At 36.6% G+C, this 26297-nt stretch overlaps 1 protein-coding gene across 2 annotated transcripts in view; it reads right to left on the minus strand.

The window, feature by feature from the left end:
- LOC114138359 (VPS10 domain-containing receptor SorCS3-like) overlaps nucleotides 1-26297 on the minus strand; it is a 61561-nt gene that overhangs the window by 28049 nt on the left and 7215 nt on the right. For both annotated transcript variants that reach the window (XM_028007573.1, XM_028007574.1), the window contains exons 2-6: nucleotides 7278-7345; nucleotides 3823-3922; nucleotides 2675-2833; nucleotides 2482-2555; nucleotides 1583-1647 (exon numbers count right to left, since the gene is read on the minus strand). In XM_028007573.1, coding sequence (XP_027863374.1) covers nucleotides 1583-1647; nucleotides 2482-2555; nucleotides 2675-2833; nucleotides 3823-3922; nucleotides 7278-7345 — 466 coding nt within the window. The remainder of the gene's footprint in view (nucleotides 1-1582; nucleotides 1648-2481; nucleotides 2556-2674; nucleotides 2834-3822; nucleotides 3923-7277; nucleotides 7346-26297) is intronic.

A 26297-nucleotide genomic window follows, 5' to 3' on the forward strand; every position in this document is an offset into this window, starting at 1 on the left:
GAGTCTGCGTAGTTCACAGAATACACATAGAAAGGGTGAGGTCCTAAGTGGAAGGAGAAAATTAGTACAATAGCTTTAAAGGGAATTGAGGATAAAAGAGGAAAGTCATGCCACTAGCTTGGCAGTACTTTGGATAGATAAAGCAAAAAGCTAATCAATAATTATCAATGCCGACTAATAAGAAATGCATTTTTCAGCCATATCGACCAGACTTATTGGTCATGTAAAAAATATTTTGACCCCACTTAAGAGTATTTCGATGCATTACCCGTTATGCTGACTCGTGCTCTTACTTTGCTTATGTATTGTGAAGCAGGGGAGTTCTTAATGGGAGAATAACACCTTACCAAACTGATCATAAAAATATGTTGTTTTTTTGTTGTGTCTGTGTGGATATGCCTTATTGAACAAGCCATTTTGTTTTCCCTGCTTGCTGTTCTGTGACACCACAGACATCGTCAATGGAAAGGTATTTTTTCTGCTTTCAGACACATCGGCACATAAAGGTAAGAAAACAGAGCAAAAGCAGATTTTCTTTTCCCTGTTGTTACATGAACTGAAAAAGAAACACTCAATATATTAAGGACTAAGACAAAGTCCATCAAGGTTTTTTGGTGGTAGAGAACAGGCACATGAGCTTCATTTTCAAATAAAGCGATTGCAGCAGTAAAATATCTCAAAGGCCAAAGATTGTTTTGTGTGCTGGTTTTTAATAACTGATATTGGGTGGATGAATATGTACATACAATCAATTAGAATGAATGGATCTTGCACATCAATATGGAGTTTTGCAGACCATTAATCTCTTTGCTACAAGTCTAATCCATCCCAGTCTCTGGTTCTTTTTTCCATCTAAGATGGTATTCTGAGATAAGAAATTGTTTGATGGGTTGTATTAGGGGATACACAGATTCTGTGCAATTAATTTTCACAATTTTACACATTATTTGTGTCACATTTTCACGTTGTAGGTAAAAAACATGGAGTTTGTCTGCTGCTGCATTACCACAAATCTCAACATGTCACTGGTCCAACTACATTTTTAAAGAATATTTTCATAAAAAAATATATATTTATATTATATTTATATTTGCACTTATATCTGAATATATTCTGAATTTTGTTCTTGAAATTCTGAAGTTCTGACCAGGAGTGTATATTCAACGTTTGCCAGGCATATCACAAACAGTTTGGGATGTTATTGTGTACGACAGGGGGAGTTTGTATGCTAATTTAACTCCCCATTTGTTCCCCTCAGAAATACTATGCATATTTCTCTGAGGCAGGAAACTCCCTCTAATTGGTTTGACAAAATATGCAACAATGTTTAGAAACAGGGGAGCTCAGCTTTAGCCGATGAAACACGGGGGATAGATTAAGGAGAGGAAACATCTATCAACCTGCTAAATCTCTGAGCTTTTTTTTTCTTTTTTTCAGGAGACACCTATTCAGCTCTACGAGACTTCAGGGACCAATCTGAGCAGCAGAACAGGTCTCATCTTGCCCGTGACCTCTCTCTAAATGAGAGGCAAAGGGGTCCTGCGGGTCCTGCTACAGCAGCGAACTGAAGTGCAGCACTCACGGCCTTTTGCGATGCGCGTCTCGATGTGGACCACATCTGATTCTCTGTCCAGCCCCATTACCGCCCTTGAGAGAATGTGAAGAGCAGAAGGAAATGGAAGGGAACAGAAATAGGGTTTGGTGGATATGAGAAGGATAAATGAGAATTAGAAGAAAAGAACAGACAGCTTTGTTGATCATAGCAGTAGTAGATGGACATTGTTGTTCTCAGAAACCCAGAACAATATCATTTTATCTCCTGTAAATCACTCGGGGTAAAATTAGCTCCAGCGGTGGCAACTAATCTCAATTTACCGAAGCGTCAACAGGGGCAACAAAAAGAGAAGGGAGGTGACAAAACGTCCACTGCTCACATAAATACCAACCATGGCAAATGGATGTTGTTATGAAATTGCAGGCAGCTGCAACAAATTTGAAAAATAACTTTTTGACATAATGTGTGTCAAGGAATGGCATTCAAGAGCACAATAATGCATTGTTTCGGGCTGTGCCATACCCACCGTGCTCCACTAATTTATGAATCATCTGACTGTTCACGCATGTGGAGAGGGCGTCCTCCAACCAACCTCGTTTCTTTTTTGAATAAAAACAAGAACACAGTTGGCTGGAGTCATACCATGACCAACCCGCTAAACGGACTCATCAATATTCACCGCCTTGTGCCTGCGCAGTAAAGACGTCTACACGGCAGCAACAACAAAAACAGCATGTTGTGTTTGTGCTCCAGAGAAGACGGCACAATATTATATCAGCCCTACGTGACGGGGATGTAATCAGTTTTGGGGTCGACTCCTGTGAGGGTGAGGGGTTTTTTTGACATAGATCACTGGATTCATCTGTTTACAATCAACTTCATGATCGTGTTAGTGATCAATTACAGGACAAAACAGGAAGTCATACCAGTAGAATCTGCCTGGCATCACGTTTTCGTGGACAAGCTGCCATTTCTTCCCAAAGTCCATTGAGCTGTAGAGCTGCAAAACAACATTTTGATCCACTATTTCACACATTAAAAGTAGGCTGATGATAATGTGAGAATAAAAACACGTGAGAATAAAAACATTTCATTGTGATTTTTCTTCTCCAGGTGTACCTTGTAGTCATGACTGTAAGCCAGGATCCAGTACTCCTGTGCAGGGTGGAAGAGGAGGCTGAGGACGTTGAAGTTAATGGGAAACTTCTCGAAGCTTGCCCCTTCATCTGAGCTGATGAGAACAGTGCTCTCTACCTCTGGGTCACTAAGCATCAATATCTATGGTACGGGAAGCCGAGCAAGGGGTAAAGCATTAGAAAAGGGTAAAAGAGCTTCGGACATATTGGTTGAGCAAAACTTGGGAAAAAGACATAGTACAGGAGCATCTCAATAAGTTAGGATATCACCATAAATGTCTTTTTTTTCTGTAATTAAAAAGTAATTGTGCAAGTCAATCATATTTTTAATTACAAAGTAATATATGACAAGTGTTTATTTGTGTTCATTTTGATAATCAGTGTTATTGAAAACCAAAAATTCAATTTCTCAGAAAATTACAGTGCATATAAACATTTCTCACCCCCTTGGAGGTTTCACCCTTTTTACAAATCAATCATGATCAACAAAATGTTGCTTTCACAAAAACCCTTTAATGTCAAAGTGAAAACTGACTCACCTACACTCGCTCCAGCTCCGTAATGTTCCCAAAACGTTTCACTGAGCTCTGCTTGACAATCATCTCAAGGCTGCAGTAATGCCTGTAATTTGTGCACAGTTTTCTAACACTATTTTCCCTCAACTCAACTTTCTATAAATATACTTGGATATAGCACTCTGTGAACAGCCAGCTTCTTTAGCAATGACCTTTTGTGGCTTACCCCTCTTATAGAGAGTTTTAATAACTGTTCACTGGACAACTGTTAAATCAGCAATATTTCTGCAGCATAAATCTATTTCCATGGGTTTCTAAATTTTCTGAGAAACAGATTATTGTGTGTTCAACAAAATTATCAGAAACAAATGCTTAAAATATACTGCTCAAAAAAATAAAGGGAACACTTTAAGTGTTAAACACCTGTTTAAGTGTTCCCTTTATTTTTTTGAGCAGCGTATATTACCCTTTCTGGCAGTAATTTAAAGTTACATAAATGATCATCACTTTTTGAATCAAGATGCCAAAATAATTGAACTATTTAATGATATTCTAATTTATTGAGAATGACTTGTGGAACATCTGAAAGAAGTAAAAGTCAAAGTGAAATGCTGACCTTTTGCTTGTTGGTAGGACAGACATACAGGTAGCTTAAAACTGTCCTGGAGGTCACTTTATCATTGAGTTTGGTGTAGGTGCTGCCATAATCAGTGGATCTGAACAGAAACAACATTTTATAACAATTAAAAAAAAATAACATCCATTACAGAACTATCCAGGTTTGCCATGTTTAGCCAGTTAACTGTAAATCATTTTCTTCTTAACAAGAACGTCTCTCCAGAGCTTTCCATGCAATTAGAGATTGATTTTCTGACATTCAGGCAAAATGTTGCTTTAATGTGTAAAACAGATTTGACAGAGACTAGTGTAGTTTAGCATTTATTCACTTTTGTTGCTGTTGTTGGGGTTTGTCATGATTTGTCTTGTTTTGACTGTGAATTGTCTCATATATGGATCAACTAAGTAAAACAATTGTAGTCAAATCATTTATTACTACTATGTTCGATCAATACGCCTCTTATGGTTGCTTGTGTCTTTCCCAGAATTTTGACGTAATGCTTCCAGATAGAGACTCTTGGTTTTGTTATGTATTAAAAGCAAAGGTTCAACAAGTTGTTTTCATCCAGATATGATTTAAGTTTCCATCACATCAGCACCCTATTAAGGCATTACTTAAAATTATCTCTAAGAGACTGGAAAAATGGTACAACAGTATACCAGATTAGGATGACTGTTTTCGAGCAATTAGGCCATTTTGACATGACATGAATATGCAAGGGCAAAAATACACCACGCTCTCCACATGTACTGGCACCCTTGTTAAAGACATGTGAAAACCCTTACTTATTTTTATTTTAGCAACAGAATCTCAGTTTTTAAAAACCCAGTTTTGATTTGTGATGCTGTGTGCCTGTTGCTTTTCCAAAGACCTTTGTTTGAAGTCCTTCTTAGAGTAAATAGCCTCATCAGCTCTTTGCAACACTAGCAAATTTTGGATAAACACCTGGTGTCTTCTGACAGGAAACTGAAAATGGGTTGTCAACTGAGCCTTAGAGTAGGATAATGATTTCTAACAAATCAACACGTAAATTGTTCCCCAGACACAAGATTAACCATCCACTATATCCATCACAGCCCTCCAAAATAAATCCTTTTGAAGACCTTTGGGCGAACTGAAAATAAATATGGAATATACTGTACATAACAGCTAGCGAAAAAGATGAAGAAATGAAAATCTAATCTTAAAATTATTTTCAAACAACCACAACTAGGCTCCCAAAATGTTGTATCTTCTTATTATGTAAAGGCATTTAACTTATTTAGCATTTGCAAAAATTTTGGATGTGTGTTAACACTGTGCCATAGTTCATAACGCCACCAGGATTAATTGGAAGTTACATCTTCTTTATCCTCAGACAATGCAAAAAACTATGAATGCCAAAAGATTTCACTGACTGTTTTCTGCATTGAAAATGAAGCTTTGAATAAAGCAGAATTTTAGCAATGTGTTAAGGTCACCTTTGGAGTAGTACATTTTCTATCAAATTTCTTAACAGAGTCATATTCAATAAATGAAAATGTGCGATGAGGATTGCTTGTCAAATTAACAGTACCAGTTGAAAAATAAACATTTTAGCAGATATTAAGCTTTTTTATCAAAGCCAGATTAAAAATGTTTTATTGGACTGATGTTATATTTAATTCCTAAATGTTACATTTTCATGAGCTGCAAAAGGAAAATCATAAATAACATAACCAGAGGCTTAAAAACATCAGTCTATATAATTAATCTATTTTATGTGTTTCACTTAGTGAATTTATGTAGCAAAATAAATTAAATTTTTATAAATATTAAATTTTATTGAATGGATCTCTGTGAAATATTTATCTCAAGTTATTACTAGTTTAAATCTGCATCAGCTCAAAATTCAGCTAATTTAGGTTGTTTGTTGTCTTTTCACTGTTTATCTTTAAGGAGAACATAATATGTGAATGCAGAAATGAGCCAGTTGTTGGCCTTAATTAAAATGTCTATGTGTGAATGTAACAAAAATATCCACAGCAGTGTTTTAAAGATGCCTGCACTTTACTAAGGTGACTCCAGTGACAAGGGCAAATGTGCTTTGTCACTCATGGTTTGCTATTTCTTCTTTTCACAAACGGCCAATCCATGTTCTCAGTTCTACCTGGGTGCCTCCAAATGTAATTTTGCCACATAATTGGATGGGAACCCACCGTCTGCTATCATTGTCTTTGCATTAACTTGAACTGTTCCTGTTGGGATTTGTTTGCACACACCGCGACCAATAAAAACATTTGTATTTAAGCGTTAAGTGCTCCTTGTCTGTTTCTGACTGAAGAGCTCTTAAATGATGTGATTACAATGTGAGGCTTCATCTGGAAACATAATGGGAATCGAGGCGTGTTTCGCCAGCTCATGCATATCACCCATTGATCTGCATGCTGCGTTTTGCCACAAGCAGAGGCCCAGAAGCTGTAGACATAAATCATTTATGGTGTTGTCAGGGAAATCATTTACTCTTTTCTTTTCATAACATGGAGATCACTGCTTTTCTAATGCCTCTACTAAGAGATCTCCATGGACCCCCTCAGGTACTCTTATTTGCTTGTAGGCCATTGTTAAAGGAATCACCTTGATGATGGAATACCTCCTACATACAATATGGAATTTCAAAGGGAGTAAGTAGAGTGGGTATAGATGCCGCTGGAGAAACAGATATTAATTTAAGGCTCTTGCTTGCTGGACTGATGGTCTTCTTTTTTTTCATACGTATTTCAGAAAGAAATGAATTCTCTGCAGGCTTGTAGAGAGGTGAGAGAAGGCATATCTGAGACAGTATTGGACTTTGTGGTATAATCCTTAATGAATTCTATTCTTATTTATGACCTGACAGGGCACTGTAACTCACCCTTTAATGCATTCGGAATGAAATTGCTATGACTATATAGCAGCAATTGCATGTCAATTGCTGCTGAAACAAAAGGTTACAGATGACTATCAATCAAAAAGTCAATCAGAAAGTTTCTAGGTCAGAGGAAAAGCACCACAGATCCAAACAAAGAAGCTCTCAGATCAGTCATCCGGTTTATCTTTCAGAAACAGCCTTTCAAAAACGTTTTTTGTGCTGATGATGGACAGAAGGTAGCATCTTCTCTAAAAGCCTCCTGCAGTCTCTCTCGACTTATTTATGGGGCTGCAGGAAGCAGAGAGGAGGATGGTTCAATCTTAACCACTTCAGAACGCTTTATTAAAACATACTTCACCGTGGCTTCCACTGCAACTTGATTGTTCATATCCTAGAGAGGGAGAGCACTATAAATCATACTTACAGTATGCTATGCTCTCCATGAATATATTATTCTTATTGTTTTTTTTTGTTTGTTTTGTTTTGTTTTTTTTTCTTTCTTTTTTTTTAAGCCTGGTGTCCTAACCTGTATATGTTTATACTGGAAAATAAAAACAGCTTTGATTAAATTACTAAAACCTACCTCCAGAGTGAGCTCTCGGTTACGGTCCCCATGGTTAAGTCATACAGCTTAGTCAAAATCAGGATCACCTGCAACAACAGCCGAAACAGATGGATTTTTCACATTTTATTACACTGCAAACTTATTTTTTTAATATGCCAACTCAAAATTGAGTATAACTCCAAAGCTAAAGTAAAATTCTAAAAGCTTTTCAATTTTTTAAAATGTATACATCTGAAATGTGTGGGGAACATTTGTACTTAAGCCCTCTTTCTGTCAACTCTTTGTACAGTAGAGCTGCCATTTGCTGTGTTGGATTTGCACTTTGGAGATTTGACATTTTTGCAAATCTTTCTTTGCAAGATAGCTCAACCTCAGTCAGATTAGAAGGTGTGTCCTTGTGATCAGCAATATTTAAAGTTGTCATAGATTATGATTAGCTTTAAGTCTATGACTTCCTATGACAAGAATGAATAAACCAGTCAGTTGTAGCTCTGAACTGCATGTTTAATTTTTCTGCTAAAGAGTGATTCTATGCCAACATCTCAAGTATTTTGGATAGCTGTATTTTACTCCATTCATCTTCTCTTCAGCTACATCTGACTGGCCACCCTTAAACAAAATCATCCCATGACTCACAGTAGGAGATAGTGTGTTTTGGGTGTTACTTTCTGCCACACATAGCATTTTGCATGTGTGCTGTATGTTCTCTGACAGTCCTCAAAATTACCCAAATGTGACTTATTTTAGATCATTCAAAGACTGTTGAAACAAATCAGTATGAGAATTATCGGATATAATGGGTCAATATATCCCGTTTTTAATTTTGTGATTACAAGCCACAGAAATATGAAAAAGTTCGAGGGGTATTTATACTCAAACTGTTGAAATTATACTGCCTCTGTAGCACACATTATCTCTCTACACCCAATGAAGTCAACTGTATAGGACATGTTTGGCACATTTCTTTACCAATGTATATCAGCCTCATGCAGTGGTTATCTCGACGACAATAACGTGTCATTTTGTCATGATGTATCAGTCTACTGGTTGTGGGATTGTGAAAGAGAAAAAGCTCCATGTGTTATGTCAAGTGTTGTGTCTGTATTTCATGCAGAATGATACCCATTAAATAACAAAATCTGAATTGCTCAGTGAACAGGAAGCAGACATTGAGCTAATAGCTAAATGGCTCCTCCCTCTCTTTTTCCTCCCTTTGTTTCTGCTAATATGTTGTCGAAATTTGTAATTGAATATTGAATCTTATGTTAGGTAGGTCAAGTCTGCTGTCACACTTTTTGCAAACTATCTGTGGTTGGTTGGGGGGAAACAAAAATATTGCCTGCTTAGGCAAAGACAGCAGAGGAAAATGGTCTGCAAATGCATTACTGTCACTCCAATAACATTATAAAGGACTTCCCGTGTGAATGCTTATAACTCAGGCAAGAAGGATGGACAGGATAGACAGTTTGGGGCAGAGCGATGAGAAGGGATGGTGGGTAATAACAATCAAGGGGTATAAAACATGATATAATATGATGATTTCCTTTTTTAACAGAAACCATGAAAGACAGGTCAAAAGCTCAATTACAGTGAGTTTAAACACATTAACCTCATGGGGACCCATGGAAGGAGTTATTAAACTGTGAAAAGCTGCACAGACTCAGAGGAACAAAAGACACGTCACTAAGTCTGCTTTGGAAATGTTAAAAACCCAATTGACCCACAATTTAGCCATCAAACAGCCACTATGCATTGCCGGGACTATCTGCATTGCAGGTTAATTAACCAATCACACGGAGAGATAAGCATTTGCATAACTAAATGCACCGTGTCTGCAAGGTCCAGCGCTGTAGTCCGAATCAATTTGGAGAACAGACTTAGTTAAATGGCTGTGATGCTGGGCCTAATTGCCTGCTTTGAAAAATAAATACAAGAGAAAAACTCTGCCAAACTGTTGATCGTTTGTCTCCTCTGTTCTTTTTTTGATACAAACACTGACTCAGTGTCATGGGACATAATGATACTAAAAGGCAAATTGAATCTGGAATTGATTTTATTAGTGTCAAACTAGAGGCAGTTTCTTCTTTACTACAAGAAATCAAACACGGTGTACTAACTCAGCATACGCCACAGAAACGTTTTTGTGATGGACCGAGTTAAAAACAGGAGGAATCATAGGAACTATTAGGAAAAATAGTTTTGTTTTTTCTTTTGATTTTAACCCAAAGATTTATAAATGACAAAAAGATCATCTGAGCTCATAAAAGAGGTCAAAGAAACAAAACTGAACTCAGGCAAAAATGCACACAAACTGGTTGCACAAACAAACAGAACTGACCTAAAAGAAATGACACACAGGCTGATCAGACCAATTGAGACACAGTAGGGCAAACTAAACAGAATACAATTGCTAACAAATAACAGTACAGCTACGTTTGACTAAACCAAACACCCAAAAACAAAAAGCAAAAATATTAAACTTTAAATGCTAATATTTACTTGAATACAAAATCTTATCTAAACAAAGAAACTACAGATTCCCCCTGCCAGCAGGAACTAGTGATGCAGTCCAATCAGCATTTAAGCCTGCCGAGCCCTGGCCCCATTTTTTGTCTGGCAACTCCATGACATGTAAGTACCGGCAAGAAAAAAAACAAACAAGAGTTAATTTTAAGCAAGCAAAATTGACTTTAAGTTGATATAAATACATATGCTAACTAAATGTGAGTGTTACAAAATGGAATAAATGTATCCAAATAAACTAATAAATATTTTAATTGAAACTAAAGTGTTGTGCTTGTATTAGAAAATGAATTGTACATTAAAAGTTACCGACTTCAGAGTGTGGCCATGGGTTTGGCCATCACAGGCTTTCACTTTCATTATTTTGTATTGGGAACAAAGGCTGCAAAATTCTAAACTGAATCAACCCAAGCAAACAAAAAATGTATGAAAACAGGCTCAAGTGTTTCTTCATGTATTTCCTCATCACCCTGTTCCAAAATAGTTCACTTTCTGAAAATACCAGATTAAACGTAAATGTAAACATTGAATTACACTACAGGAAGTTTGCCAATCCGCTTTACAGTGTGGCTAACGATTTGTGATGGAAATCAAATGCCCTGAACAAACCATCCCCTCTATAAAACATGGTGATGGCAGCACCATGCTGTGGGGATGAAACTATGTAAAAAGTTGTTTGCAATAGCTCTGCCCCTGTTTGGGAGTACAAATGGGATGCACAGCAATTAAGCAACTTTCTTCACCAAAACAAATAAATATATAGTCTGGGTAATACACAGCTGTGCTCATATGTTGGCATTCCCTGGCAAAATACCATTGTTTGCTGCATTCGAGGGAATGTGGATGATAATACAAAAACTTTTCTGTCACTAATGGTTGGTGTTTGGGTCAAGCCATTATTCTTAAGCAATTTTGTTTGTTAAAATCAGAATAACGACAGATACCCAAACTACCTTGGTCAGAGATTTCCATAAAGCAGTTCTGGATATTTTCCTATTTAATAGGAAAATAGGAAAGGACAGGATTTTCCTGTTTAATACGAAAACATCCTATTAAACAGGAAACCTGTCATCCAAAATTTGACAGGTTTTGGATGACCTGTCAAATTTTCATTTTGGCAAAAGGCTTTTATAGTTGTTTTAAATTCTTGGGCAGGTCTGCAGGCTTGTATGGTTAAGATCTCTCCACGGTGGTATGATCATACTAAGGCTAGCAAACAAAGTTAATCCCCTGAATGTTCTCATTTTCCTGTTGTTGCCTATGGAAATTCTAAGTACACCACAGACAGTTTCCAAACTAAGAGTGAATCTTTATTGAGTGTTTTGTGATAACGTCCTCTTATCAATTAGGAGGAATTTGCATGCACCTTTTGTGCTCACACATCTCTATAGCATAAGCAATCCACCTCCTTATTTAAAATTAGGAATCACATACTTTTCTGATAGACAGTCTGACTCCTCTCCAAATGTAACATTTGTGGTTGTGTCCATAAAGTTACATTTTGGTGTCATCACTCCAAATGTTTGTCTCTGTGATGTTTGGCACAGCAGTGTCTTTCTTCTGGCAACTACCTGTGTAGCCCATTTGTCAAGTGCCTCCTTGTTGTGTATCTTGTAGCAGCTTGTACCCTGCTTTTACCTGAGAGTACTGCATGTCATCTGAAGTTATTTCTGGATTTTCACAATTTTCCTGGCATTTGTGGCTGGACTTGTTTTCAACAGAATCCCTCATTTTCCACTTCTTGTTAAGGGCTTGAACACAGCTGATTGGCATTTCCAGAGCCTATTTTTATATCATTTTCTCAGTTCTTTAAAGTGCAACTGCCTTTTCCTGTAGATTATTTGATTTTGTTTTCCACACTTCAGCAAAATCAGTACGGTTGAAACATCCAGGAGTCAGTCAGGAGTTCAGAAATTCATATACTTATATACTGTATATACACACACATACACTAATTACAAGCAAATCAATTACAGATGAGATGGCTGCAGTCTTGATAACGTCACATCTGGTTTGACCTTAGGCAGAAAGCTTGCAGCTGCTATTTTAGGAAGTCCTATGAGTGTTTTAAGAACTAAGAGTTTCTCTGTTTTATCATTTATACATATGGCAATGTGTATATTTCTGAACTCCTTAATATTTATCTTCTTTTTCTGTTTTTTGAAGTGTTTAAAGTGTAACTAATTCCTAAATCAATTTTTTTTTGTTAATAAACCCTATAAATAGGTTATTTACGGTTGTACCTTTATGTTTCTATGCAAATTTTGACATTTGTGTGTGAATATGTTTAATTTGACAATACTTTACCTAAAACCATCTCAACGCTGGCCTCCTTTGGTGAAACGAAGCTTAAGTAGTTGAACTTTTCCAATGGTTACAGCAATACGATTTTGTCACAACTTGGTCAAATCCGCGTTCGGGTATAAAACCATCTTATTCAGACACACAGCCTCTCCTGGCGACGAGTCAGGAGTTGGAATAGCGAGCTGAGTGTGGCACAAGCATTGCTCGATAGTGTTATTCATCTTTGCAAATGTGTGATTCATTTAATTTGCAATGTAGAAATAGGGTGGGATGGACCTGCTCTGCTTTGACTATTGGTGACGGTTTGCTGTTGAACTGACCGGTGTTGCAAGGTGTTACCCCTCTGCTCTTCTCATGGCACAGTCAAGATGAGATGCAACTCTCCAACAATACCGAAAAGAAATAAATGAAAAAGTCACAAGAGGGTTTAGAAAAGTGGATAAATATCGCAACAAAGTGGATAAGTTGACATTATCCTTTCCTCTCGTCCCCATTCTCCGGTGTCCTTTAGCTCCGCCCACTTTGGTGGAATTTTTCCAAATTTGCCAGAAGCTGGGTTTTGCTTTAACAGCTGTAATAGTTACATTTTAATGTCTTAATCCAGAAAATCACCAAAAAGAAACTGAACTAAGTTCACAAAAATTGTTTAATGAAACCTTTTTTGTTTCGGTTGTTTTCTCTTCCCTACCTCACCGCCGCTGCACCTATATGACAAAACTGGATGACAAAAATCCTCTCGACACCCTCACCGTAATTGCCACTAAACATTCTGTCTTCACTGTTAGCAACATGTTTTTCTATCTGGCTCATTAACAAATGCTGACCCACTGGGTCTGGGTCAGTGAAGATCCACCTCAGGGAGTAAAACATCGAGGCAGATGACTGTTTGGATGATTTCTCCCCAGGTGCGAACATCACTTTGTGTTCCCATGTGTTCAACGTTATGGATAGGATAAGCAACTGTGATTAAGTCAGTGGGGAGAGACTACTGCAGACATGCAAATGTTGAAGCACAAGACCTACAGACCAGTGTGTTTTGGCAATGCTAGTGGAGCTTGGCTATTAAAGTTGCATTTAGCACAAAACCGTATGAATCGCTGCTGCAGCCTTGCCTTTTTATAAGCACTGGTATCAAACAAACAGAAAGTGGCTCCCAGAATTATTTGGTGCCTTCAAGGTAAATACAATTCTCTGTGCATATCATCATTCACTTGCATACATGAAATTAAGTACGAACCCTGGAAGGCCAAAAGCAGTGCATTTATTCATGTTTATGTTTTATTGATGTGAGCAAAGAGAGCTTTGCCTCTGGAAACTCAACCAATCATTTTTCAGATTGGTTTTCAACCTCAAAGTAGTTAGGTTTAGTCATCCTTTCATCCCTACATTCTATTCATTTTACTTACTTCATTTCTCAATCTTGCCTCCATTCTTTCAATCCCCCTTCTTTGTTTTTTTCCACACTTTAAAGCAGATTCTAATATACATTTCCGTACAACATGAAAAGGCACATCAGAACGGAAGCTGTTTGGGCATGCAAAGACTACGAATCCTTCAGATAGCTGACTGGACACCCTACTTGACAATAAATTTGTTACTGCTGTAATATCATTGTGATGTACTGCGTCAGCTCAAAAGCAACCATCTCATCTACACAGACTCGCACACCCCAGCAACACAAGTGTTGAGGCATGCAGTGTATGCAGTCACACTGTTGGACCAAATCATGTCTCCACAAATTCCATATCAATCAATTTCCTGACAAAAGAGAGAGAGAGAGAGAGAGAGAAATCTTGAAATATAAACGTGCTTCAATGGAATGTGAGAGGCATCTTGACAATACGCCGGTGGGCAGAAGTTTTTTCTACGCAGCTCACAATTTAGGCATGAATCATCTCTGTTCCATACTGCAATATGGCTATTAATAAAATGAAATAGACTGTTGCCGCACATCAGCACAGTAATCCGGCGCTCTCTAACACCGGGCTTCAAACAGAACCTGTTGCTTACTCAGCCTCCACTAAAATATCATTAAAAAGGAACCCCTCAAATATTGTTTCTTTCTAATTGGGCAGGGGAGGAAAGGAAAGGAGCCACGTAATCTAAACATCACACCTCCAGACTGCTGTTTCTTTCTGCTTAGGAATAACAAATCACAGGAAGAGGAAGCGATCTCAGAAATGTGAAGAATACAGCTGCTTTCATGTAGCTCCAGCAGTCTTTTTGAACATAACCAGCGGGGACAACTGAGGCAGCTAAATTAATTTCCAAGGGACCACCAAAGTTGATGGCAGCGAACAGTGTAAGGCTCCTTGTAATACAACAGCTAATGGGTGATACAAAGAGAAGGCGTGACACATTCAGTATCTCTGTTTTACTGTCTGTTTCTGAAAAGTTCACAGCACAGGGGATCCATATTTACATTCTCAGGAAAACAAATATGTAAGTTTATATATTATACTGTAAAGACATGGGTGTAGAGATGCTTCTCCGGGGAGTAATCTCTGTCTCTTTATATCATATCACTACAGCTACAAGAGCAATGTGTCTGACAAGCAACTGAAATTAATCATATTTATTTAATCTTAGGAGGTAATTTCTACACTGATTTTGACAACTTTCCCTGATAGCTTCAGAAAATGTGAATTTCTGGCAGTTTAAGAAAATGATGAATGAACATTTTAATTTGTTTTACTAGAATTTAACTTACTAAACCTTCAAGACGACTTCATAGCCCCAAATCTTTATGAAACTTCCATGTGTTGTATTTGACTATTACAGTGCATCTGGAACATATTCACAGTGCTTTATTTTTTTCACATTTTGCTTATTTATTCCAAATCGTATTTTAAAATAAGTGTTTTCTCAAAATTCTATTCACCAATTATGACAGAGTGATTTTTTTTTTGATTTTTTTGCTAGTTTATTAAAAGCAGAAACAAAGAAATCACATTTATTTAAGTATTCACAATATTTACTTAATAAAACACATAGAACACAACATTTTTAGTGTTAATCATAGTGGAGTAAAATTTTCTACAAAGTGTTGCTTGAAAGCAACACTTTGCTTTCAAGCAACAATGTAAAAATTATTAGGTTTAAAAGTATGAATGTTTTCTTAAGTTACTGTACAAGTGCATAGTTGGTTTATGCTACCTTTTTCTACCAAACTTTTAAATTCCAAATGTTTTGATGCAGTAGGACAGATAATTCACAACTGACACTAAAAATGAATATTTTGCACAAGACTTGCAGCAAGAATATTTGTCAACACAGAGCTACATGTTTAACATCTTTTCTGTTTGTCAAATTGAAAAACTTGTCTTAATCACAGGTTACCTCCAAAATGGCAGCATGCAGATAGGCCATGTAAAATAACTTTTTTACACATCAACATCACAGAATGTTCAGAAAACTACAATCACCATTTTTATAAAGTTTCCTAATCACACATGCCTCTGAAACTGCGGTTCTGAGATAGATTATCATCACTCAAAATGTTTTGTATTTGTGCCTTGGTTTATAGCATGGTGGTTTTCCAGTTGGTCTCATACTGTGACCCAGTCTGGTGGGTGAAAGAAGAGGCTCATCATTCCTCCCAGACAACCATTTTGAGCTTTGCAATAATCTGATTAGACTTTACTGAAGCTTTTTCAAAGAATGAAAAAGGAAATGGTAGGATTATGCGGTTTAACTTGCAACATCACAGAGCTGTGGTAATGACTTTGTTCACTCTGGAAAATTAGTTTGTTCACCTTGAGTAACATTTCCATTTTAGCTGCAAAGTACAGTAGTTAGTGCCAACTACTACTAACTTGATTTAGAATACGCTTTGACCACTTTGACAAAGAAATGTACTTTTTGCAGGATTGGCACCTATTTAAAGCAGCTTTGGGGCAAGATGTGTTCAATCATATTCAAGTCTGGACTCTGAGTAACTATGTTACCATCAGTTGTTATAAAAAAGCTGTATACTGATATATTAAATAAAATATGACTGTCAAATATCAAATACGTCTTAAAAGAAATTTGACTTTGCAATTTTGCAAACCTTAAAATTGGGTTTCTGTCTCTTTAAGAAGCTCCTAGTTATAGTTATGTTTTTGATAAGGGAATACAATTATAACATGATGTAAAGCTCAAAAAAGTTGATTTTAATCATTCAGAAAATGCAGTAAAAAAAAAAAATTGTTTCACCACTTTGAAAAATGGTGAAGCATTTGCTCCAATTTTTTATTGTTCATGTGTCTATGCTTAACTTAGCTGATTTTAAAATTAATTTCAAACCCATTGCAAAAAGTAAAACTCGTGACCCAACTCTGTTTATATGCTGAACATATCCATATCTAGCCTAGGACTGGGTCAGAAAAAACAACTAGGTTGGTTTGTTTGTTTTTGACCATAGTTTTTAAGATTATTGTTTTCAGTTTTGACCAAATGTGTCACAGTGGAATGGAACATGATGTGCTTCATGTGTAGTTGTCTTCCAGATGCTTTCCATTAATTGGTTATGTCTGTTTCTCCGCTGTGCTGTAAATCTCTATTATTGATCAATGAGGGCACAGCCATACAGCAGTGGCAAACACTCCATGAGTTTGACAGCTTTTTTTTTTTTTTTTTTTTTCAGATTTCACTGAACGTCAACAGCTGTACTGACCCTTTTTGGCTCCCCTGAGTATTTCAATGACTTAGTGTTAATCTTGTTGATTAAATAATACAAATAGCCTGTTGAATTTGAATTAATTTTTTGATTCTAACATGCAGCCTCTCAGCAGAATGTCAAAAATTGCCATAGATGAGGGACTTTATCCACTCTCTTTTCACTTCTATGAATACAGACGCCAGCTATATATGAATGGTCATCAGAGGAGTTATTTATTTATTAAGAAAAAAAAAGTATATAAAATTTCTATTTTATTGTACACATATTGTACAAAAATATTTTAACATTTATGTGAATGAGAGGTTTTTCTCAGCAACTTATGTTTGGAGAAACATGACCATGACTCCCAAAATTAAGGAAAAATCCATTCTGGGCACATCTGAAGGCCAAGATTTTCTTTTTACAAATCTCCCAAAAACAGAAGTGCAAATGTAAAAAAGAAAAAAAATTACATAATAAGCTGCATTCAATATTAACAACTCTCTCTTTCACCAAAGTACTTTTCTTAGAGAGCTGCAGATCAGTGGTGCTTCCTCCATAACCATGCCAGACTGACCTAGAGTTGAGACGTTCATCAACGATTCATTCAAATTGACCGTTCAGCATTCCGGTCTGGTGGAACTTCCACTTTCTGTGACTAACAAAATGTGTGATAAAGATTCATCCAGTGAGAGACACAGCGCCACTCCAGCACAGTAGCTGTACAACGCCACAGCACAAATCTGGACATTCACCCCGTATCCTTGAGACAAGTAGGTAGGCTTACTGCAAAGCAATGCAATGCTTTATTTGGTGAAATAAGTAGACGGGGGCATGCGTGTCTTTGTTTTTATGTGGCTTGGCACAACGTTAGCCATTAGCTTGGAGAAACAGAACCAGCAACACACTGTACTGGAGTGGCGCTATGTCACAGCATGAACGGCTCACTTTCTGATTCGTGCCATGTGCAGATTGTGCTGGAAGAGATGCTACTCTGCATGAATGAACCATGTGATCAGGTGAACAGATCTTGTTAGCAATTAAGGTATCTTTTCTGAAAATCAAAGTATTTTTATTAAGTGACACAAAAGTTATCTTCAATAATGCACTCAAAGGGAATGGTCAAATTTGAACATAGGTAGGTACACATGCTTACTAGAATTGGTTTTACTATCACATCGAAGCACATCATATTCCATTTGGACCACTCTGACACTCGGAAAACCCCACATGCTCAGTTATTGCGAAACACGACCACCTGGTTTCATTTTCACTCAGAATGCAGTCACTTTAAAATTCTGCTAGGTGCTGCTTTAATGTTTCTACGAGAAATCCTTAGTGTCACCCACTACTTTGACTGACTGTTGGATGCTTCATGAATTGCCTGATGAGCTAAGAGAAACCTTTAGCTGTTCTTATCGATATGTATTTTAAAATATTCAGCTAACATGTCAAAAACATAAAGCCACATAGAGTCATAAATATGAGAACTTTGAGTTTTGTTACTGGTAGTTTTGGATTTTAAGAAATGTTGCTATAGTTCAGTGATTGCTGATTTTTCTAGTTTCTATTTTTCTCTAGATTTTATTGTAGCTTTGCCTTCTGATTCTTTCTAAGCAATTTTTTTTCCCGATTTACACCACTGCTCATATATGTATTGATAAATGTGTGTTAATCTTTGTGTAATCTGATTTTGGATTATAGCTATACACTTTCTAGTTAATTTATAAAGTCATAACTTGGCCAAAATACGGTTCTTGTAAGTCCTTGCATTGGCGTCCTGCTATCAAGTGACCCTAACCCCCTACCCATCAACAAATATTTGCATAAAAAATCTGCTTCAAGGTGACAGAGGTGTTAAATGCTTCTGGATTATTTTATAAAAACTGTTTCCAGTCTTGTGGTGGGCAGGGAAACCCATCCCATTAAAACACGCAGTAAGTACTGTTTTGCAATATTGGCTAAGACATCTAAGAGCTATAAGAATACAAGTCTGCAGCAGTACTGATATGGTAAGCAAACTGTATCAAAATGAGGACAATTATTATATGTCAGAACAAAGTAGTCATAAAATGCCAGTCTATTTTTGCTTGTAAGATCTAAGATTAATATATTCATGTATTCATTAGAAATTACCTGATGCAAACACCTGCAGAGAAAAAGAAACACAGTAACTCCTGCGCATTTGCATAGACTTCTTAAAGACAGCAAAATCAAGAAGTAGTGCAAGTGGGTGGACGGTAGAAAAACTACCACATCTTGATTGTGCTTCTGTTAGGAGGTTTCCAAGGCAGATTACTTAGCAGGGAGACAAATGTCTTTCAGGAAAATGGTGTGGTCGAAGAGTGGCCTTACTCTGTGCCTGTCTTATCTGTGGACAAAATTGATTGTTTGTATTTTTGTGGGCGAAAACATACTCTGGGGAAAGCTGCTTTCATCAAGTAAACTCCGGCAAAATGTACCTTGTGCATTAGTCGGCGATCTGTATGTTTGCTTATCCACCCAACTCCTGAGCTTTGGTCATATAACACAAATGCTTCAAGCTTGAGAGGTTTCAACAATCAATTCAGTCCATTATGGGGGGGAAATTAATGAAATGGGTTTCACTTCAACTGCGGCTCTATTGTGACGAGATTTTGTGGGCATGTTGGGCTTTTCTTCCTTTAACAACAATAAACAATAAACCGCTTTTTTTGCCCTCAGAGGGATAAAAAGATTGTGAATGGCCTGCTTCATTTTTTAATGAAAACTTGGGGTAAAAGTCAAAGAAATATGTTTAATGGACCAGCACTTATTTTTTCTCCTCCTGTGTTCTGACATTGTCAGACAGCGAATTGTAGTTTGCACTTTAAAAGGTAAAATCACAAGGAACTTGGTGTTCAAGGACAAATTTGGTTGCCATTTATTTATGTAATTTAAATGTTGGAAACGTACGACAAAGTTTTAGTAAAATTGTAGCAGTCTAAAACTAATTTGATGCATTGTATGTTATGGGGATGCATTAGGACTTTTCAGTCTGCCAGTTCGTTTGCATTCTTTCACTGTAAACATGACGACAATCATTTTGATTCATTTTATCCTGTCTTTCAGTAAACCATGAACCACAGCAAAGATTTGATATCTGGCTGGGTGAAATATCACATTATAAAGTCTATATATTTTAAAATGAATTGTTTGTGTAAAGGGTTTGATATTTGCATTTTGGTGAACTGATTCCATATAACTACTTCCTAGAAGTCTTTCAGTTCCCTTACAGCTTTGGCTTCAAATAGCTTATCTTCTGCCTGACGTTTTTGGAGCCAATAAGGGGCAGAGAGTTCAAAGTGAGCGTTTCCATCACAAATGTTATATGACTCAGATCATGAGGTAAACTTATCTATCATGGTTGTGATATCGATTCTCCTATAACTTATTTGCATATTTTACCATGTTTAGCTGCAGCTCGTGAAGATTAGGGAGATTTTTTTGTGTGTGTTTTTATTTACATAGCCAAAGAACATCATTCTTGCACTAAATTTCTGTATATAAATTACAATTTCCAGACATTACATGAACCAAATCAAAAGGTTAGTTTTTATCTTGTCATGAAAGTAAAAAAAAAACAACTACCTCTATGTTATAAAAGTGGTTAGATGGGCAGCAGAAAATGCACATTTCATGTTTGCTTTTAATTTTTAATATGCCAATATTTTTGGTTTATATATTTTTTGTGGATTTGCCAATATTGATATTAAAATTACTAATATATTTTTATTTAATTAATAGCTTTGGATTTGAGTGATGTCATAGTATTATTCTCTCATCTACTGGAATCTTGGTTAGATTTTTTCCTGCACTGTTGAGAAATATTGAATCTCCTTTGGCAGCCACTGCTGGTGGTACTACTAGTCTGCTGACATCATCAAAATATTTGTTATGAAATGACCCTATGTAAGTGAACTCAGCTGAATTGAAATGCATAACTAACAATCAAAGCTCACATTACAGGGGCTTGCTAGTGCCCTAAAGAAAAAGGTACAAAACCAAGACATCTGTATTTCTCCATCACATTGGCTTACACTATCCCAGACTGTTCCACTGGATACTGTGTCAACTTCTTTTTCTCTGCACTGTACCATATCAGGAAGGAATGAACTGTTTGTAAGTGGATATGATTCTCAAACTGACTAAACTGAGCTGAAATACACTGGAATAATATAAATTAATTTAGACTGAATCAAATTTCATTAAATTGGAGACAAGTCGGAGCTGTTTGGACCTCAGGGCGGATGATCTGTATAAACAGCTATTGGCCTTTCACAAAGTAAAAAAGTATATAAATATTAAAAAATGTCAGAAATAGACTTACGTTGGTGAAGACAGGCAGCACAGAAAAAGAGAGGCTATACCACTAACATAACAAGATGACTCTGATCGAGTGACATATCCTGGAAACAGGACTGAAATAAATAAGAATATATTCAGAAATGAATACAATATATCCCCCAGACAGCTGGGGAAAAAAGCAGCAGTAGCAGTAATAATCCCTCCAACAGAGCCACAGGGACATTTTTTGTTCCCAAAGTAGAGTATATGAATTTTTAGCTCATCATATAACCCCTGAGTCTGTGGCGGCTCTGCACTCGCACACGAACACAAAAATGCATACATATGTTTGATTCCTAAAAATAAGACAATATGAAATGATGACAATTTTGATACTTCCAATTTTGAAACACTAATTAACTTTTTAAGTCAAAAGATGTGAAATATCTATAACAAAATGTATTACTGAGGGATAATTGGCACATTGATTCTGTACAAAAGAAACAAAATAGCCCATTTTCCTTTCACATTTGATAATAAAGAAATACTGCTAAATGAGAAACAAAAGAGAAAGTATTTGAAAATACTACATACTATTTCAATGTTCTTGATCAAACTCCCTGAGTATAAAATCCGGTCTTTCACTTTGCATTTTGCTCTTAAATTGAAGGAAAAGAGCTTCAAACTCATGTGATAATGTACATTTTGTACAAAACTGAAACTTCTGGCATACATTTAGCAATTAAATGTTACTTGCTGCAGCTCAGGGAATGAGTGAAAGGCCAAACACAGAAAAGCCAAAATATAATTAGACTCTGTTTTGTGATTTATATAATCAATTTTTTTGATGACACTTCCATCATGTTTCAGCTCATTCACTAAGTCATGTAAATAATATGCAGGTTTGTCAAATCTGACCTCTGCAAATATTTTGTTTATTCTGTCACGAGTTCTGCAAAAATTGAAATCAAAATTAATTCACTTATTGACGCAGCCTGCCAGACAATAACTCTGATTATTATTATTCTATATATACTTTTTTTTTTTCATTATTATTATTATTATGGCACAGCAAACCAGCTATTTTAAAGGATCAGTTCCAGGATATCCAATGAGTGAGTATTCTGTTTTCTAAATGTGCCATTTTCTGTTTGGAAGTTTTCCATCATTTCCATTGATTGCACCGTGCGTGTGGCACTTTAGGTTGGGTCTTTTGTTACTCGCTAGATAGGAAAAGCCATTTTCCACCCTGCAACTAATACATTCCTGTCACTGTAAGCTGCCAACTCGTGCCATTATTTAAGCTGACTGCCACCTGAACAGTTCCAGTCATCTTTAAACATGATAGTAACTGCTGTGTTGCTTCAGGCAATATGCTGCTTCAAGGTGTAGTGATTCTCGGCACATAATCTTGCTAAACCAGGTTCTCTTAGGTTGCCTGATATCTGGATAGAAAGACACAATCTGTTGTGACCTTTAGGCGCAACATTTTTCACCCTGAAGTGGGGCAGTGTGTGTAGACGAAATAACCCTGATGACTAATAAAGCTGTCAGCCAATTGGGATTTCAATGTTATGATTTTTCCCAATCAGAAGATGCATAAATTTGTTTTCATAAACTAATCACAAATATACTATGTGTCTTCCTCGCTGCAACAGCTATTAAACTAATTAATCACATGCAAAACTGTCAAATATGATTCTGCACCCGCTTTGTCTCTTTGATTAAATGTGATGGATAAAAAAATGTGCGTGTGTATGTGTGTGTGTGTGTGTGTGGTGCACAGAGAGAGAGAAAGAGAGAGAGAGAGGCAAGCAATGTCAGTGTGCTTGAATATGAAACTGATGGGAACTCTGTATTTACTGCTTAAAATGCACTTTGTGAGGCACAGCTAAATTGTAAGTGCTGAGGAAGTGCTGAGAGGATATGTTGATGGGATGCATTATGGTCCCTGAGCACAAATGATTCATGAAAAAGAGCACACATGCATGTCTTTTGAGGAGCAAAAACTGGGATTTTACTGAATTATTTCTACTGTAAGGGGTGATTTATTTTTGTCAATGTGACATAAAATAAAACTTAAAATGAAAAAAGAAACATATTAAAATATGATATTCTAATTTTACCTTTTTTGGTAGCTTCTGCTAAAGTCTTCTTAAAACACATGGCCGAGTTCTGCTACTGCTAGTGCAAGTGACCTGCCGCTAATCTAACAGTGATTATAGGAGCAGCCTTCCATGAAATGTTAACTGGTGGAAGGATTAGTTTGATCTAAATTTAAAGAGCTGGATAAGAGCTGGATCTACTCACAAAGCTGTGAAAAACTAGTCTGTTTGTCACTGTAGCATTAATAATTATTTCTAACATAAAAATAGATTAAAAACCATCATAATGTCAAGAAAAACATAAAAAGCTAGCGATAGCCATTAACAACTGCTGCACATGTCTCTACAGCGTCCTGCTCTACTGCAAAAGAACGTTTCAGATTCATTTTAGCATGAAAGATACAAATTTTTTACAGAATCCACGTAAAGAGTCTTGTATGTGAGAGATTTTACTTAGAGTACTCATAAGATCGGTCTGATCCTTATGTAAATACCATTTTAGTTACTTGAAAACTTTATGACTATTTCACGTTGCTGGAAACCACAATTGCATATCTACAGTCCCTGAGGAAGCCATGTGTTTCTGCTCCAACATGTCCACTGGCGAGGGTTGGTGAAAAGAGTACAGCTTATGTAATTTATTTATTTAAAGTCATGCATAAAATGTTGTAAGCCTAACCAAGAATCACATCTGGACCTGGGTTGTTAGATGTTTGGGTTAGAAGCTTTACGACCTCTGTTGTTTTTCTTGACTGCCCCCTTGCCTGTCCTTCTTTGACAATAAAAACAGGAGTTTTTGTGAGAACAGGTCAGAACGCTCTGTAGAATTGATCGGAGGAGAGGTTTTGATAGAGCGTTCTCCTTTTGCAAAAGCTCTACATAAAATTCATATACGTTGTCTGTGGTTCTTTCTTTTATTTAGGTTCGAAAGGAAAATACCTATCATTCTGTGTAAATTATTTTTGAAGGAGGCGGGGGTGGTGGTAAGGACAGTGGTGCGGTGAGCCTGGGAGTTAAAGAAAGTCCAAGGTAAAAGAAGAGGGAAGTAATTGCTTACTGCCGGAGACGAACAGAGGCACATAAGCCCATCAGATGAAACTGGGTGTTTTAGAGCAAAGCTGCCTACCCGCCAATAAGTGCTTGTTTGTCACTAATAAAGCTGAAGGTCGCACACACAATTCCCTCTCCTCTGTTTTTTTTGTCAAGCATGTTTCAACAAAAACAAAATCAAAATCATCCTAACCCTGAAAATTACCCCAGAGACTAAAATCAAATAATTTGTACTTTTTTTCTTTGGCACTTTTAACTGCCTTGTTGTTGCTTTGTGCTATGCAAATAAACTTGACTTTGGTAACTATAGGTTGCTACAGATTGGTGGTTTACTTTGGTTAATTAGATTGAAACTTCCACTTTATTAAATTTTGGCACTAAAGCTTGAGGTACATAAACTAGTGTTTCTCTCCTTCATGATTTCTTTAGATTGCATTATTTTATTCGACTTAAGCTTTTTACACTGAAGAGAAAAATAATAAGTAGGCTGAGAAAATACAACAAGTCTGTTATGCCACCCTTGTAAGCAACAACTGCTAACAAGTCTTGCAATACCTTCTTTTTTTCATTTTGAACTATTTCAAGCTGGACTTGTTGGTTTGCTTTGCATCACTGATCTGCTGACCAGAATCTGCACTGATTTAGCTGAAGTACTCTCAAGCATAAGGTTACAAACTAATAGTCAGACGTCATCCCTCAGAAAATTCTTCATGAGAGAAAAAAATCAAGAAATCATTTCTTCATCAATTATGTCAAGTCGTCAAAGTCCTAAAGCACCACTTCCCTAGATGTTCTTTTTCTGAATTAATATTTCATGATGTTTAATGACGAATATGAGACAGGGCGCTGTGTTCTTTTGGTTAAAATCAGTTTTACCTCAGAACACATTGATGCTCATTTTTTTCCTTGTCTTTTGTTGCTAAGCCATTAAAGGGATGGTGTTATGTATGTAGTTTCCAGGCACAAAGTACCATTTTAAAGAACAATTAAGCAACTATGTTACCTTCAGTTGTTACACAAAGGCTGCATATATCAAACACATCTAAAGAAATTTGACATTGCAATTTGATGCCTTAAAGTTCTCTTTAAAGCCCCTTTGCTCTTTTCCATACTCTGCATTCAAAACATCAGCACAACAATGCTTCTCATTATCCTGTCTACAACCATTCTTAGGTTTTACTCAGAAGTAGTTCCTATGCGCAGCTCAGCAGACTCAGTTCCACCAGGTGTTAGCTAATCGCTGCTGCTGCTAGTCTGAAGGAGCTGTGTGGAGAAGGGATTCTCTCTGAGGCAGAAGCTCGGTTGGGGACTGCAGATCTGAAGGAGGAGCTTTGTAAAAATAGGTGGTACTTTGTGTGAGCAAGCGTTTAGGCATACCTGAATGGCTGCTATAGGAGATTAAAGGATTCCTCAAAAAATGAAAGAATCAAAGCAACACTCCTGGTATATTAATGAGGAGGGAATAAGATTATCACATGATGGGAGAAAGTAGATTTTATATACCTCCGCTCTTCTTTGCCCCCTCATTTAACACTGACCTTATACCTGAGGCAAGTGATCATGATCAGGCCACTGAACTCATGTGGTCAATCACTGTTAATTTATGATTTAACTAGGCTGTATCGGATACAAATAAAACCTAGGCATGACTAGTTAAATTCAAGAAATGTGATTAAGGACATGCAGGTAATCTGTTATTTTATTTATTTTTATTTTTGCAGACCAATAACAATTTGATATAGGGCTATGTTAGTAAACTACTTTCAAATTAATTTACTTACATCATGTTTGCTTGATATAAATAACTGTGATCATCAGAAACATATAAGTGTGACTAATAGTCAAAAACATTCAAAAATTATAATGAGCAAACACATTTTCTCACAGCAATGTTCTTGACCATTTTATGGATGAGGCCATTGTTCAGGTTAAAAGAGATCATTGCTGAGTTGAATAACTATGATTTATTACCACAATTTTAAAAAGTCAAATCTCACTGTGAAGGTTAGGCAGTTTCAAAAAAGAAACAATGGTACTGAAGCGGCGGGATTCCAATTTGCTGTGACTCAACTACAATCACTGGAAAACTACACGATACCAATAATTGCT

This window comes from Xiphophorus couchianus, chromosome 22 (assembly GCF_001444195.1).
Source record: "Xiphophorus couchianus chromosome 22, X_couchianus-1.0, whole genome shotgun sequence".
In the NCBI taxonomy this organism is placed as follows: Eukaryota; Metazoa; Chordata; class Actinopteri; order Cyprinodontiformes; family Poeciliidae; genus Xiphophorus; species Xiphophorus couchianus.